The sequence below is a fragment of the Urtica dioica genome, chromosome 4 (assembly GCF_054948205.1).
Source record: "Urtica dioica subsp. dioica isolate 48M chromosome 4, U.dioica_male_clone48M_v1_H2, whole genome shotgun sequence".
Lineage (NCBI taxonomy): Eukaryota > Viridiplantae > Streptophyta > Magnoliopsida > Rosales > Urticaceae > Urtica > Urtica dioica.
In genome coordinates this window covers 3,173,357-3,189,167 of record NC_142759.1, presented here as the reverse complement: position 1 = coordinate 3,189,167, position 15,811 = coordinate 3,173,357, and the positions used below count along the sequence as shown (strand labels likewise).

Sequence of the window (15,811 nt, the reverse complement as noted above, 5' to 3'; positions counted from 1 at the left end):
GTTGAGATCTATATCAACAATAAATATCAATTGTTGATATCATGTTAATGGTAAAATTGTATTTATACAAGTGATTTATTAGTATTTTTTGCCAAATTAAGTTTTTGGTGGAAAATTGGAAAAAACTTATCAAATGATGATAGATGAGGCAATTTCTACTTTCTAATCAACGTATTTTTCAAACCAATTTCGCATTGGGCTAGTGGGCCGTTTTTTTATAAAAAATTTGGCCCAAATAGTCGTAATATTGTCTCTCGCAAGTACCTTCAGCTCTTCTTCTTCTTCTTCTTCTTCTTCACAGAGCAAGCGTTAAACAAACTACGAACAGTCCCGTATAGACTTGATCCGATTTACCTGTTGTTTGGGCTTCTCAACTGCGCTCAGCCATGGCGACCGTTATGCAGAAGATTAAGGATATCGAAGATGAGGTTCGTTTTCTCTCTGTTTTTTTTCCTATTCATTTTCGTGGTATATATTTAAGCTTTCAATCTGAGTAAATTCGAGAGTTTACTGAAATAATCTTTGAACTTGACTAAAATAAGGACGCCTAGTAAATATATCTACGTTATTTCGAAGGTTCAAAGTGTTTCGCCTCAGGGTTTAGGGTTTAGATGTAGAAGCGCGACTATGGCTTGGATTGTGTTTCTCTAGTCGAGAATCCATGGACAATATTGTTCAAAAATTAATTTTCTAATATGAAAACGGTGCTTTTTTTATTTGTTTTTTGTTTAGATGGCAAGGACTCAAAAGAACAAAGCAACGGCTCATCATTTGGGTTTGCTCAAGGTAAATGATTCAATTAGACATCTTTGTGTGGGTAATTGGCTGTGCATTTGATGTGCTAATAGAAGTGATATATATATATATATATATATATATATATATATATATATATATATATATATATTTTCGTGTAGGCTAAACTTGCGAAGTTGAGGAGGGAAATCTTGACGCCTACTACAAAAGGAGCCGGTGGTGCCGGTGAAGGGTTCGATGTTACAAAGAGCGGAGATGCGAGGGTTGGTCTCGTGGGTTTTCCATCGGTTGGGAAATCAACGCTGTTGAATAAGTTGACGGGGACGTTTTCCGAGGTATGAAACGATATCTCGTCTTTCGGTTTCGTATTCTGTTTGAACTGAGGTGATTAAGTTATGTGCTTAGCGGGTCATGTTTATTTTTTGAGGACGTATATAACATCGTGAAATCGCTGATTTCTCTATTAGCTTTAGTGAATATAAGATTTTAAACAAAAGAGCAGATTCTAGACCGATCCATTATTTCTTAACAGTGAAAACAATAGGAAATATAGAAAGTTCGTGGCCTTCTATGCTCGCCATTAATAAAATTAGTCGCTTGCTTGCTTGCATATTAGCATATTGAGTTGACAATTTTTTCCCCCAGGACATTAGTTCTGCGGTAAAGGAGATAACTTTGTACTCTGACTGATGTCAGGGATTCCCCAAAATAATATAATAATTGGTTGACAACTCTACATCAACGAAAACAGTAGATCAACCAAAGATTTTTTGGTAGATCCGCTGTTTTTTCGTTGACGTAGAAGAATCTTTGTTAAAAAAGCACAATTGTCATGTAACAGCCAGGTCTTCTATTTTTATAAGATGATCGAGTGTTTGGTCTTTAGGATAATCAAAAGTAACTATAACCCCTGTAAGCTCTGATTAGTACGGCACAAAGGATTATGATGAGCAATAATATATAATCATTGCTTCTATTTAAATTAATTTCATATTGAAGCATAATAAGTTATCAGCTGTGCCGTGCCCTATATAACTTTATGGCCCAGATAGGTTTTGAATGTATTGCTATTGGTTTTATGTTTGCAGGTTGCTTCCTATGAATTTACTACCCTTACTTGCATCCCAGGTGTGATCATGTACCGAGGAGCTAAAATCCAGGTACACAAGCTGATCTTTGGTAAAACTTGTGAATTATTATCACACGTGCTTTTAGCGTTTACGTTCATTTTAGCTGTTGTGACCAGGCATCAAGTCGTTTTTTTTATAGGGGTTGTGGTGGATGGGTAGGTTTATCACACTGTTAAGTTTTCTCCTACTATTTCTTAACCCTGTTTTGCATTTTTTGCAGCTTTTGGATCTTCCTGGTATTATCGAGGGTGCAAAAGATGGGAAGGGTAGAGGAAGGCAGGTAAGAAGATATATTTTTCAACTTCAACCTGTTTCCTTTTTTTTTTTCTTTTTTTTTCTCTCTCTCGAGGATTCATGACCAACTTTCCCTCCTTTATCGCCATCTATTCTCTCTAGTATTTATATTTATCAATTTTTTTTATGTACTAGGCATACTAGTAACTAGTTTTTGCATAGCAGGCTAGAAATCGTCATTAGATATATCAGATGTTGAAAGTGTTTTGATATGGTCATTTGAGCTTATGAATTACTATGCCATTCTGTCGATTACCAGGTTATCAGTACTGCTAGGACATGCAATTGCATTTTAATTGTGCTTGATGCTATCAAGCCTATAACTCACAAACGTCTCATAGAGAAGGAGCTCGAGGGATTTGGCATAAGGTAAATCTCATGTGCTTAAGTTCTCTGAAAATATCTAAGGGCTGGGGTGATTGTAATAGTTAGTTATTTAAGGGATGGTATAGTTACTAATATCTGATTCTATAAAATAGATATAATTGGAGGGGATTATTGTATGGAAATTACATGTGTAGAGGAAAGGAATAAATTTCTATTAGAAGGGTTACAAGTCTCTTGAATACCCGATTATATTGTATTTCCATGTCATTTTGGGAAAAAAAAATATCGAAGGTTCTTTTTCTTATCATTCTCTTCCCTCTTAAAGAGTTTACCATGTTGCTTGCTTCAAGGAAAAAATGTCAAACATAAACGAGAAATGATAACGCCCTTTGTTTTTTTGAAGATATTAGTTAGGAAAATCAAGAAATTCCCCTTGTCAAATCATTTGTGCTTCTAGAAAAACGTGCATTTTTTTTTGCCATGCTTCATAATGGCTGTAAACAAAATTTAGAGCTGTCTAGATCTTGATGGAAAGAAATAATTGATGTTTTCTCTGAACACATCATCATAAACGTTTATTTTTCTGAATCAGGTTGAACAAAGAGCCGCCTAATCTTACCTTTAGGAAGAAAGAGAAGGGGGGAATCAATTTCACCTCGACTGTGGCAAACACGAATCTCGATCTCGATACCGTGAAGGCGATATGCAGTGAATATCGGATCCACAATGCCGATATTACTCTTCGGTTCGATGCCACGGCTGATGATCTCATAGATGTGATTGAGGGCAGTCGGATATACATGCCTTGCATTTACGTCGTGAACAAGATTGACGTGATCACGCTTGAAGAATTGGAGATCCTCGATAAACTTCCTCATTATTGTCCAGTCAGGTACCCCCTTTTTTTTTTCCTTCACTGAGTTGCTTAAATTTCACAGATTTATTCTGGACAGCAGAAATAAGAAGGGAAAATATCATAAACATCCGTTGTGTTTCAGCGAAGTTATGCATTTATACCTTTTGTGTCGATTACTTATATTATTTAGGTATAAATTTCCTTTACTCATCATCATGCCAATTACCTGCATGACACGAGTGTTTCAATATGTCCGAAAAACCGAGTTAATATTTTGTTATTTTGTAGTCATTTATATAAAGTTTTTTAATATTAATTTCAAAATAGGGGTAGTTTAAGCTAGAAAATCGATGAAATTTGAGCGGAAGAAATTATTTTAAAATTTGTGAAATTTCGTGGGAGGTTTATGATATAGACTTAAGAATCGTACAGTATGGTGCTCAACTTTCTGGGCCTTCTTTTTAAAAGGGTTCGTTGCTGTGCAGTTCTCACTTGGAATGGAATCTTGATGGTTTACTCGACAAAATTTGGGAATATCTCTGCTTAACTCGTATATATACGAAACCTAAAGGGATGAATCCAGATTACGAAGACCCTGTGATTCTGTCGTCAAAGAGGAGAACAGTCGAGGATTTCTGTGAGCGAATCCATAAGGACATGCTTAAGCAATTTAAATAGTAAGCAATCCGACCCCATTCCTGATATTCTTCATTCTCGCTAATATTTGCATTCTACTTGGAAGAAAAATGAAAAATAATAATTTCGTTTTTGTCTTTTTTGTTTTCGTATAATTTGGAAGTTGATTGCGAGTCTTGATTTGTTGCAGCGCTTTGGTCTGGGGGTCTAGTGCGAAACATAAACCCCAAAGAGTAGGCAAGGTTTGTACCATATTCCTCCCCACCCTTTTTTAGGCTTTTAGTGCAAATAGTCCTTGAACTATTATGAAAGTCCCTAAATTAATTTTCTTAGCAAAATAATCCTCAAACTATTGATCTTGTAGCATTTTAGTCATTGAAATCTAGTCACCTAAGAAACTCAGCACATATTTTCTAACCTTCAATAGTTTGTTGAATTTATAGGATAAAAACTATTTGAATTATAATCCATCCCTAATAAAGACTAAATAAAGGCTGTACCATGTTAAATGTTCAAGTACGATTGTGTTTTAATGTTACTTTTTTAAAAATGTAAACGAATTATTTAAGAAATACGTTTTTAGTTGTTTAAGTGTTGGATTTCATTAAAACAAAGTTAAATTCATTTTTCTATATAAGAGACTAAAATGTCATAAAATTATTACTTCAAAGACTATTTTGGTCACGAAATTAATTTGTCGACTATGCATTTGTATAATAATATGAAATTATTTTTTAAGAGACTAAAATGTTATAAAATTATTTCTTCAAAGACTATTTTGGTCACAAAATTAATTTGTCGACGATGCATTCGTATAATAATTTGAAAAAAAAAATTTACTGATTTTTTTTTCTTTTTTCCTTTTTAAGTTGGAATGTTCAATGTCGCAAATTTCTCTTGTTTGGTATACATAAAAAAAACTGAAATTACATGTGTGTGGGTTCAATGAATTTGCAGGAGCACGAGCTAGAAGATGAAGATGTCGTCCAGATTATAAAAAAGGTTTGATGATCTGATAACAGGTGGTCCTTAATGCCCTATTTTATAGGAAAAGCTTGTCTGAGAGTGGTCCTTCTAAGAATCCCTTGAAAGCTTTGAGACTGTAATTTCTTTTCCTTTCATTTTTCTTCTTTTCATTTTAGCTTTTAGATCACAGAATAGTTTTGACCTGTGTTTTCTATCTGGGAATGGTACCAATTTAGAGACACCCTATGATGTGTAAATGAATTGGTTCTATCTATGGAAAGGGCAATTTTGTGTTTTTAGCTTCTTTTGCTTGTATGTATTAAAGCTGTGAACCAATTTGGTCGTTCGAAGCTGTGATGAACTTATTTAAATGTTTTGAACTTATTCAATTAAATAAACCGAATCTCTTCTTGAAACCGCTGATTTTAGTTTTGGTTGCTGTACATTTTAATTTTTCACTTTGTCATCATTCTAAATCCCGTTATTGAGACCGAAAAAAAAAATGTTCGAAACAATACATATGTAATTATTATTCTTGTCGTGTGAGGGAAAAAAAAACTTAACAGTTCAAAAGAAGTTGGTCGGTTTCTAAAAAATAAATGGTTTGTCGCACATGAAAGAGAAGTTATTACTTATTACCGCATAACAATATGCAACGTTGTAAATTAATATATATATATATATATATATATATATATATATATATATATATATGTCATCTCATATTTTTCAAAGTTCAAATCATTTACATATCACGCCTGGCATTATGGCTGGAAATCCTGAAACCCAAAGCACACGTAGAAAAGGTAGCAATGTCATATAACCGTTGAAACATTACCTAATTGATTAACAAGAAATACATGGCACATCGAGGTAAAAATTACATCAACAAGAAGTTAAAGATGTAAATAAAAATAGGCAAATCTTCAATTGCTTCGCGCTTGCTTCTATTTTCACGCTTTCACGCAACAGAAATAGCTCAAAAAGCTACGCCTAGTCTGTATATAAGAAAAGAAACCCAGGTTGAGAACAAAAACAATATCAATTTATTATACAAGCAGATTTTATTTATATCTTCATAAATATGCATTTCGAAATTTCAAACAACTTCCCTCATTTATTTCTCATTTATGGATACATTGATTTCTATACATTAAAGTGTCAAATATTTGGGCATATTTTATTATTATTATTATTATTTTTAACTTTCATTATTACCAAAATTTATGTGGCCAAGAACACCACCTTCACATGTGCACCACCACGTAGAATTGCGTGTGTCCCAAGGAATATCTACGAACATTCCCAACTAATATTTAATTCACTCAAAAAGTCGTTCCTCATTTATTTTGTTGGAGCTTCTCTAGCGAAATATCATCTTGATTTGGCTCAACATTATGAAGTATTGACTAATATTATATAAGATATCTTATTAAACCGAACTCCCATCCCCATCTCTAAATAAGAGTTTAATACTTTGGTTAAAGACATTTTGCTGGCAGGACCAAGTCTCGGAGATTAAACAAATAATCCCAAGAAGTAGATTTATAGTATTAAGAAATAGCTAAGCCATAACTTAAGGAATGAAAGCAACTCATGGAATAGAAGGTAAAACAATTTACTATGGTTTGACCAATGCGAAAGTATTTTCTATTCCAAAACGACACTAATCTATTAAATTTTCGCGCACGGATATGAGGGGAAAAAAGCAGCTAACACCACCAATGATGCTGCTTCTGACTCTTAACTAAAAGGGTATAATTTATCACATTATTTATATTCTCTTACATTATAACATTATATTTATATAACATGTAATGTCCTAGCAAGTCAGTCATGATCTTATCACTACCACCACCCCCAACACACCACATTCCATGCCACCATAAAGGACCACCCCAAAGTTTCATAATACTTTTATTTTCCCTTTAAATCCAGTAAACCCATTATCATATGATAATAATAAATATATAAAAAAAAAGGAAAAGAGCATGAAAAGGGAAGAAAGAAAGAAAGGAATCTTACAGATGGAGAGTGTTGGTGATGATGGTCCTCATGGTAATGGTGGTGATCGCTATGGGCATTGTTGTTGTTATCACTTGAATCGTCTTTGGCTGTTGGGGCTGCAAATTCTTCCTCGTTTCCGAGGCTGGCTCTCGAAACATCCCTCTTGTTTTGCTTCCTCATTTCCCTGATTTTCGTGAAGTCCATCGAGTAATCGGGGACTTGGCCTCCTTTCTGGTCCCAGTCCCCGAATTGAGGCACCGATAGCCACGGAGCGTTTTTCTGTGTTGAAATCAATAGGACCAAAAAAACCAATTCAGTGGAAACAAACTTATTTCCTCCCAAAAACATGAAATGGGAAAATGTTTTCAGATATCATCATGTGATGAGATGTTCAAATAGGCATTAATGTGAGACAGCTAATGAATGTACATGATGAAGATGATAAGCATATTGGGACTAATCAATTGGAGCAATAACGCAGTACTTTTCGGGTTTAATATTATTTGGTACAATATTGACCATTTGGCATTAATTATCATGTTGAGGAAATCCCACAAATTAATGGCGAACCCCATTCTCTATCTCCATTATCAACTTTGAGCTATAAGTACTTCATTGAGAGGGTTGAATGATCTTTCGACTATATTTAATATATTGCTTCTTGAAATATCATAGTGAGAGAAACTACCATAGACTCGATCGATTGAAAGAATGACCAAGATTAACTGAAGGACAAAATACAATATATATTTTTATATGTCACACCAGACGATTATAAATAGGCTATTTACTAGTGACATATGAATCATGATGATAGGGGAAAAACATCAGCTCAAAATTAGGGCGACATACAAAATTAGAGGGATAAAAAAGGTGAGTGAAAAGTGAAAAAAGCTGCTCATAACATTTTCGATTGATTACAATTCTGCTTTATATGTCTTCCATTATTATGAACAGTGATAAAAAGGACAGCAAATTGACCACGACCGAATTTATTTTGAAGTAAAAAAAAAAAAAGAAAAGAAAAAAACAACTTTGACTGACTATTTCTCATAAACAGCAAAAAGAAGTTGAAACTGCATAATGGTAAGAAAACACTCATTGCTTGTTAGATCAACCAATGAATCACAACAAAATGCGCTTCAAAACACATGCAATTTAAATCTTCCTGGAGAAGAAGAAAAAAATCTAGAAAGAAGTTTGGTGACTTGTTCTTTGGTTTAACGGAAAACGAAGGAAAGTAAATAACTACTTTATCAATCAATAGAGCGAAAAGAACACACTTCACAAAAACACAGACAAACATGAAAAGCTCAAATCAAGCAAGAAAAAGAAAGTGACAAACCTCCTTGCGATCTTCCATTCGAAGAATAACTAAAAGCTGAGAATTTGAGAGAGAAAGTATGAACTATGAAGCTTTGTGAGCCAAACAGACTTGTCCAGAGAGAGAGAGAGAGATTTTGCTATTGTCGTTAAATGAGAAACTATAATATTATGTGTATATTTATATGTTTATTTCATTTCATGTGATAATGATGCATAGGTAGAGATGTTTTACAATAAAGGACGTCTGAGTTTGAAGAAACTACGGAAATGCCACTGACGCCTTTTCTTGTGGATACCGTGTTGTTCGACCTTTTAACGTGTTAGCTTTTGGCGCTGAGCTGTTGTTTTGCCATCGTTTTGGTTCTTATAAAAATTTATGATTTTATTTTATTTTTAATATTATTTTTTTACAGGTTTGATTATGTCAGAAAAATAATTATTCAGATGCAAAAGAAATAATAAAAAAAAAACTGTTGGATCACGATTCCATATTTAAGAGAAATTTTTATTTATTTAGAGGTATATATGTACCTAAAGCTAAATGTATATAAAGCCTTGTGTAAGAGAAGAAGTTATAATATATTTATTTCTTGTACGTGATTTTCAACTGATTGACATTTTTGTTATTGAATTTTTAATTTTTAAAATGGTGGCTTTGAAATTTCAATCTGACCATCAACATTATGATGTGCTACGGCGTTGAAAAACTTATGGTGAACCCGTATGTAAAATATGTCCATAAATTTAATTAATTCAGGGAGATGAATAAGAAAGGAGTAAATATTTTGGCACCAATTAATAAACGGACAGACGAATGAGACCAATTTGTTCGGTATTTGAATATGCAATTGTGTGATGAACTGAATGAGAAATATGAATAAAAGATTACTAGATAAGTCTTTTTGTTTTAAAACGGTGCATAAAAAATCGTTCCGCTAATGTATGTCGTATACCCAGACATTTTTTTTTATTCATCTCTCTTTATATAAGCACGTCTCTAGTTATATTAGGTTAATTGAATCTTACATTTGAGTCTTGACAAAAGAGAACTCGAGTCCAAAAAACCAAAACCCTTATTTCCCTCTTTAAAAAAATACCTTTAGGTATTTCTAGAAGATTTGTTAACCATGTCTTTACTTAATCCTAAATTCTAACTAATTTTACCAAAAGCCATTTACAGTAACAATGTCTTTTTACAATTGGAAAATCAGACAAATCCTTTACTTGGTAGGTAAGTTATTTCCTTTTCTAGCCACACAAACTTTATCAAGATCGTCACTTCATTCACCACGAAAACGACCATATCAAAATTGCTCCGTAGACGAATATCATAAAATGTTTTTTGGTTCTTCAATTGATCAAATATTCTTATTTCAAAATATTACTGTTCTAAGAGTAACTTCATTTTTTGCATGATGTGGTCGTCGAGTGTGCAAGAATTGAATGAAGAAAAGAGCACACATTGGAGCTTTGAAAAATCAACCTGTTATTCTATTACTGTCTGTATGATTTGATTATACACATTACCCTTGTTCCCTAAAGAAGGGCATATCTTTAACTTTGAGATGTTAATTAATTTGATAGCCTCAGTTCCATCTCTTGGCATTTTTTGTCACCTTGGATTTAGCTTTTGCTTGCTGAAACGCCATTCTTTTCTGTTTCTTCATTACCTCTTTTTCAGCCTGTAAAGGGAAAAGATAAAGAATGAGACTCTTGAGAAATTTATATATAATTTCTATTTCCTTTCACTTTGGCTCCGGCGACTTACCTTTGACATCTTTGATTTGGCTTTCACTTTCGGAGCCTTTTCCTCTAGCTCAGCTTCACGCTCCAAAGCTTTTTCTCTCGCGTCGAGATTCTTCTCTAAGTAATACTGTACCGTCGAAAGAAAAAAAAAAACCCATAAATAGATGGAAAACCCGTAGTAGCCACTCCATGATTTTTTTTGGCCCGTTACTTCTAATCGATGTGAGAACTTGACGACCTTATAAAACAATCACTAAGATTTTCATGGTTTCACATGTCATATATCCAAAACTCAGAGACTTTTGAGATTAGGGAAACCCGCGAGTTGATAGATCATCCAAGAAAATCACTTGCACAACCCAACTATTTATAGAGAGAGAGCGAGAGAGAACTGACATTGTAATCACCGGAGTAATTGTGTAAGTTAGAGTCTTTAACTTCCACTACTCTATTGACTATTTGCTTGATGAAGTATCGATCGTGAGAAACTGTGATGACCGCACCTTGGTACTCTGTTATTGCTTCCTGATAGAGGAATTGGAGAACAAATTAAATCTATGCCGTGCTATTTTCCAGGAAAGAGAATAGAGGAGAAAAACGTTACCTCAAGCATTTCTTTTGAAGGAATATCCAAATGATTAGTCGGCTCATCCAAGACTAAAAGAGTAGACGGTGTCACCATGAACTTGCAAAATGCAAGACGTGCCTAGCAAAACCGAAAGATGAAAACATTGAAGGATGTTTCTGTCGCAGAATCAAATGAGTCGACAAATCTCAAAACCTAAGAAAAATCATGCAAAGGGATGTCTCTTAAAAATAACCCTCTAAGATTTACCTTCTCACCGCCACTCAAGAGGGAAACATTTCTGTCAAGCATGTCGGCTTTGAAATTACAACGTCCAAGAAGACCTTTGATATCATCCAATTTCCAGTCCTCTGCAGCTTCCACTACTGTCTCCAACACGGTTTTGCTTAAATCAAGCGCCTCGGCCTTAAAAGAGTGCAATAAACCATCACTCAGCAAAACACATTCTTTCAAAACATCAAAAAATGCCCACATTTCGATGCAATTGAATTCAGGATCGAAAATCTAGAGAAGAAACTAGAACCGACTATAGAGAACCAAGATGATGTTTCAATCAATAAAAAACAGGGTGACACGTGAACATAAGATGGCCGTACCTGATTTTGCTCGAAATAGTTTGGCAGGACATTGTGCTCCCCAATCACCACTTCGCCTGCTTCTGGTTCAATTAACCCCATAATCAGTTTCAGCAGAGTACTCTTGCCACACCCGTTCGGGCCAAGAATGGCAATTTTCTCTCCCCTTTCAATTGTAAGATTTGCCTTCTTAAACAGGACCTACCACACCACAAATAACAGTAAGTATACCTTTACATTGTATAAATTATATTCGGTCTGCTTGTTTAGTAGCGTTGCAACTCACCTTGTCTTCATAGCTGAACTGCAAATTATTGATGTTTACAACTGATCTACCACTTCTTCCGCGCTCCGGAAATCGGATCTTCATGAGTTTTTTCTGAAATGGCTTTTCAACTAACTCCCCATCCTGAAGTTTTTCCAGCTTCTGTAGTGTTTCACAAAACCAAGGGATGTGAAAATGGGAAGAAATGAATTGAATGCATGCATTAACCTAACTCATTTTCCTTTCTCAGCTATGATCAAGCCTACATGTTGTTGTTGTTGTCCTGATTTGACCACATAACTGGTTCACTATTGCTTAGTCTATTCTCGAACCTGCTTTGTCCTATTTACAATTGCTAGATTGCTTCTCAAACATCTCACATTAACATATAAACACAAACACACAAGAAACTCAAATTAGAAGTTTATTAACCTTCCACTTTAAATTGTGCCTCCAACTAAAGCTAGATATCCAAGCTATGGCTAGTATTATTTGCACCAGTCACTGAAGATATTGAGTGCCTTCTAACTGTTTTGAATGAACTGGATTCTGAGGGTTCACAGCTTATAAGTATCAAGATTCAGAACTCACCTTTTCTGCAGTAGAAGCACGGCCAGAATTTGCCCCTGCACCAAGTCTAGTTATGATGTCTTTCTGTGCTCCTATCTCCTTCTGCTGCTTCTCCCAAGCAGCATTCTGGGCCTCGATCCATGTTGCCTTTGAAATGATGAACTCCGAATAGTTTCCCATGTATGTTCTGGCCACACCCATATCAGTTTCCACTATTTTTGTACAAAGTTGATCAAGGAAAGCTCTGTCGTGAGATATGATAACCATGGGCACTTCCTGCTTTACAAGATAACCTTCTAGCCATTCAATAGTGTCAAGATCAAGATGATTTGTAGGTTCATCGAGCAGCAACAAATCTGGATCCTGAAAAAAGAGAGACAAAATACAATGTCACATGCAGCGCATAAATTTCCACTTGTACGAACCACAGAAAACAGATGATCTCCCAAGAAAATTGCTTTGTTAGCTACTACAGAAACCTTAAATCAACCACAAGATTCTCAGGTACAGTTCCGCACTAAGGTTTTCAATAAATTATAAAACTCAAACCGATGAAACTGAACTACCATCCAAGACTTAGCCAAGCTAACAAAATTTACACCGATCAATACGATTTGTCCAAGAAATAAAAGGGCACCAATCTGCTTATACCATCTTCTTGACAAACTATTCACTTTCTGGATAACGATCTAGCACTGTCAAGTATCGCAAAAGGCTCATCTCAAAACCAATTAACCCACAATCTTGATCTTATATGTGTTGTTAGGTCCATCTTTCTTATATCTTTCGAGGTGAGATCCTTCACAAGGAAGCAAACTACAAGCTACAATTATCCCACAGCGCACCAACATTGCCCATAAAACAATAAGGCAATGAACTATATAACAGTTTCCATTCACTCAGTGACTAATCCAACCACCTAGTATTACTCATCCTCTAACATACTGTAGATAATCCAAACACCAATTTCAGAAACTAATTCACATTAACACACAAAAGAAAAGATCATGTTACCAACAAAAGTTATACCTGAAGCAGAATTTTTCCGAGCGACATCCTCATCTGCCACCCGCTACTGAACGAGGCAACGAGCCTATCGGCGTCCTCTGGAGAAAACCCCAGCTCCGGCAGGAGCTTGCTGACTTTGGACTCAACCGTGTCCAAGTTCACGGCCTGAGCCCGCCTTTGAAGGAGATCAAACTCGTCAAGAAGCCGTCCCATGAGGTCAAGGTCATCAACAGTGCTCTCCATCGCCTTTTGAACCTTCTCAAGCTTCACCGAAACCTCCATTTCCTCCTTGAACGCCGTCAGAAACTCCTCTCTCACCGTCCGGCTCAACGAGACCTCGAACTCCTGGCTGAGGAACGCTATCTTCATGTTTGGCCTGGCCTTGATCACGTTTCCGGAGTCCGGCTCCTCCATGCCGGCGATTATCCTCATCTGCGTTGTCTTCCCGGAGCCATTGACGCCGACGAGTCCGACCTTCTCTCCCTTCTTGACCTCCCAGCTCACGTCCTTCAGCACCGTCACTCCCTTGAAGCCCTTGGTCACATTCTCGAGCTTGATTCCGGAGGAAATTCCGGAGCTCGACTGCTTTCCGTCGCGCCTCCGGTCGAATCCGTCGCCGGAGGAGGATTTCGTGAAGAGAGACTCGATTTCGTCCTTCGTCATCGCCGGAGATAATTTCTCCTCTTCTTCTTCGACTATTGCGACGGAAGAGCGAGAGGCGGAGAGAGAGGCGTTGATTGAGTTGCTGAGTTGTCTGGTTTTGACGGAGAGAGTGGAGCGGGAGAGAGAGGCTTTGCGAGCGTCGAACAGAGCTCTTCCGGAGAAGAAGGCTGTGCTTAGGTCTAATCGGTGAAGCTTCGCCGTTAGGTCCATGTTTGGCTGCCGGAGAAAATGGAAATGGAAAAAGCCTTTCTATCTTCTCTCTCTCAGACTGAGAAAAAAGATGATAGAAGAAAGAATAAGAACTGTGTTCGTGTATCCCTTAAATCCTCCGCACAAAAAATATGTTTAAGACTAAATTACACCACAAAAAATATAAATAAATTAAACAAATTTCTTTTGTTGTTAGATATGACTTGTCAATATAGTTTAGTACTTTAGTGAAAACAAACAGATTTTACACCTAACTTAATTTTTTTTTTTCGTGCGCCTACAAAATTATATTATTTTTCGTGGCATATGTGAAATAAATAGAGATAATATTTAACAATATATAGCTGATTTTATGTGGTTTCGAATAAGCTAGAAGATTTTGAAGAAATTGATATCCTCCTTTCAGGTTCTCACACGTGTCCTTTAATATGAGAGCGCGAGGAATCCACGTGTATGAGTCGTGACCCACCAGATAAATAAATTCTGATTTCTTTCTGCCTATATATGCTAAAAAATGAAAATATGAGGACGAAGTGGAAAATAGAATGAAAAACTATAACTATTCTTGCATTTGAGAGAAAAAAAAAAAAAGAGAATAAAGTGAGGAGAATAGACACAGATACGTGGTCTTATACGAAAAAAATCGAAAATAATTTTCATCAACGATGAGCGGTCTGTTGATGTGATCCCACTATGAGCGCACGTTAGCGGCCGCTGGCGAGTATTAGAGCATCTTTAATGGTTTCTTGCTTAAGAATTGTAGGGATTTGCTTGCAAATATCAAAAATATTTAGCTAGTTGCTTAACCATTGTTTTGCATATTGGCTATTGATTTAGCTAAGCAAATTGGCTAATTTAAGCTAGTTGCTTAACTATTTAGCTCTAGAAAATCTATGTGGCAAAAATACTATTTAGCTAAGCAATACCCTAAGCTAAACCATTAAAGATGCTCTTAGTGCTTCTAAAAATCTTAAATACTGTTACCGTTCCGAGGTTCAGAATTTACTGTTAACTGCTGGTATCGTAAAAAAATATCGAGGAAAGCAGGAAAAAAGGAAACCGATACCGTTAAACTTACCATTACCGTTGATGAATACCGTCAAATACCGTATTTACCGAGAAGAATCCAGAAAATAAATATACAAAAAACAGACAAAGTACGTAGGATAAAATTCATAAAATTAAAAATAGTGTACAATGTTTCAATACATTACCAAATTACAAACTCAACAAAAACTAAGTTCAATGTAAAGTACAAACCAAAATGATAAAGTTCAACACAATCCATCAAATACCATAGTTCAAATTCAACATAAAATAAATAAAAAGACTACTCTGGATAGCGACCATATGCAGCGGTCATACAGTAATCATACCAACTCATGTAATGAGAATGAAGTGGGGGAAAATCCTGCCGCTCAATTTTTTTTTTTTTTTTATTTTTTTATTTTTTTATATACTTTTGGGTGCGACTATAGACATGGAGTGGATGGGATAACCTAGAAATGGTCGCACCGTGTCGGAAGCTAGAGTTGTTGGTGGATAGTAATCCTGATTGTAACTGTAAGACGCATTCAAATCTAAATCATATTTTATAATGTAACAAACAAATTGAAAAAAAATTGGATACAAACTCCAATTAAACACAATAATGAAGTTATAAACTAAGAATTTGAACTAAAACATAAAAAACTAACGACAAATTTTGTGAAGAACACTAAATATCATCATATTTTAATAATTGTCGGTATTTGACCACTTACCGGTAAGTTTCCGTCGAAATGCGTAAAAATTGCCTAAAGACCACCGAAAAGTGGACGGTTTCCCCGGAATCCAAGAAAGAAATGGAAAGTGAACGATTTTGTACACACTGGTACCGGGACTTTGAAA

The 15,811-nt window shown here is 35.5% G+C and overlaps 3 protein-coding genes across 3 annotated transcripts; 1 reads left to right on the top strand and 2 right to left on the bottom strand.

Annotated features, from left to right (window-relative positions):
• Positions 1 to 268: 268 nt before the first annotated feature.
• On the top strand, positions 269 to 5,267 carry LOC149399324 (GTP-binding protein-like protein). Its single transcript, XM_089611527.1, has 10 exons — positions 269 to 428; positions 733 to 786; positions 918 to 1,091; positions 1,845 to 1,916; positions 2,107 to 2,166; positions 2,440 to 2,549; positions 3,100 to 3,399; positions 3,849 to 4,040; positions 4,190 to 4,241; positions 4,957 to 5,267. The coding sequence occupies exons 1-10, from the start codon at positions 387 to 389 to the stop codon at positions 5,005 to 5,007; spliced, it is 1,107 nt and encodes a 368-aa protein (XP_089467653.1). The 5' UTR covers positions 269 to 386; the 3' UTR covers positions 5,008 to 5,267.
• Positions 5,268 to 5,690: 423 nt separating this feature from the next.
• On the bottom strand, positions 5,691 to 8,468 carry LOC149399323 (sorbin/SH3 domain protein). The gene is made up of 3 exons (XM_089611529.1): positions 8,318 to 8,468; positions 6,991 to 7,251; positions 5,691 to 5,963 (listed from the first exon to the last, which is right to left on the bottom strand). Exons 1-3 carry the CDS (start codon positions 8,333 to 8,335, stop codon positions 5,919 to 5,921), a joined length of 324 nt encoding a protein of 107 aa, XP_089467655.1. The 5' UTR covers positions 8,336 to 8,468; the 3' UTR covers positions 5,691 to 5,918.
• Positions 8,469 to 9,742: 1,274 nt separating this feature from the next.
• LOC149399322 (ABC transporter F family member 5-like) lies at positions 9,743 to 14,031 on the bottom strand. The gene is made up of 9 exons (XM_089611774.1): positions 13,070 to 14,031; positions 12,062 to 12,403; positions 11,492 to 11,632; positions 11,227 to 11,406; positions 10,880 to 11,035; positions 10,649 to 10,750; positions 10,441 to 10,569; positions 10,067 to 10,171; positions 9,743 to 9,980 (listed from the first exon to the last, which is right to left on the bottom strand). The coding sequence occupies exons 1-9, from the start codon at positions 13,919 to 13,921 to the stop codon at positions 9,885 to 9,887; spliced, it is 2,103 nt and encodes a 700-aa protein (XP_089467900.1). The 5' UTR covers positions 13,922 to 14,031; the 3' UTR covers positions 9,743 to 9,884.
• Positions 14,032 to 15,811: the final 1,780 nt, after the last annotated feature.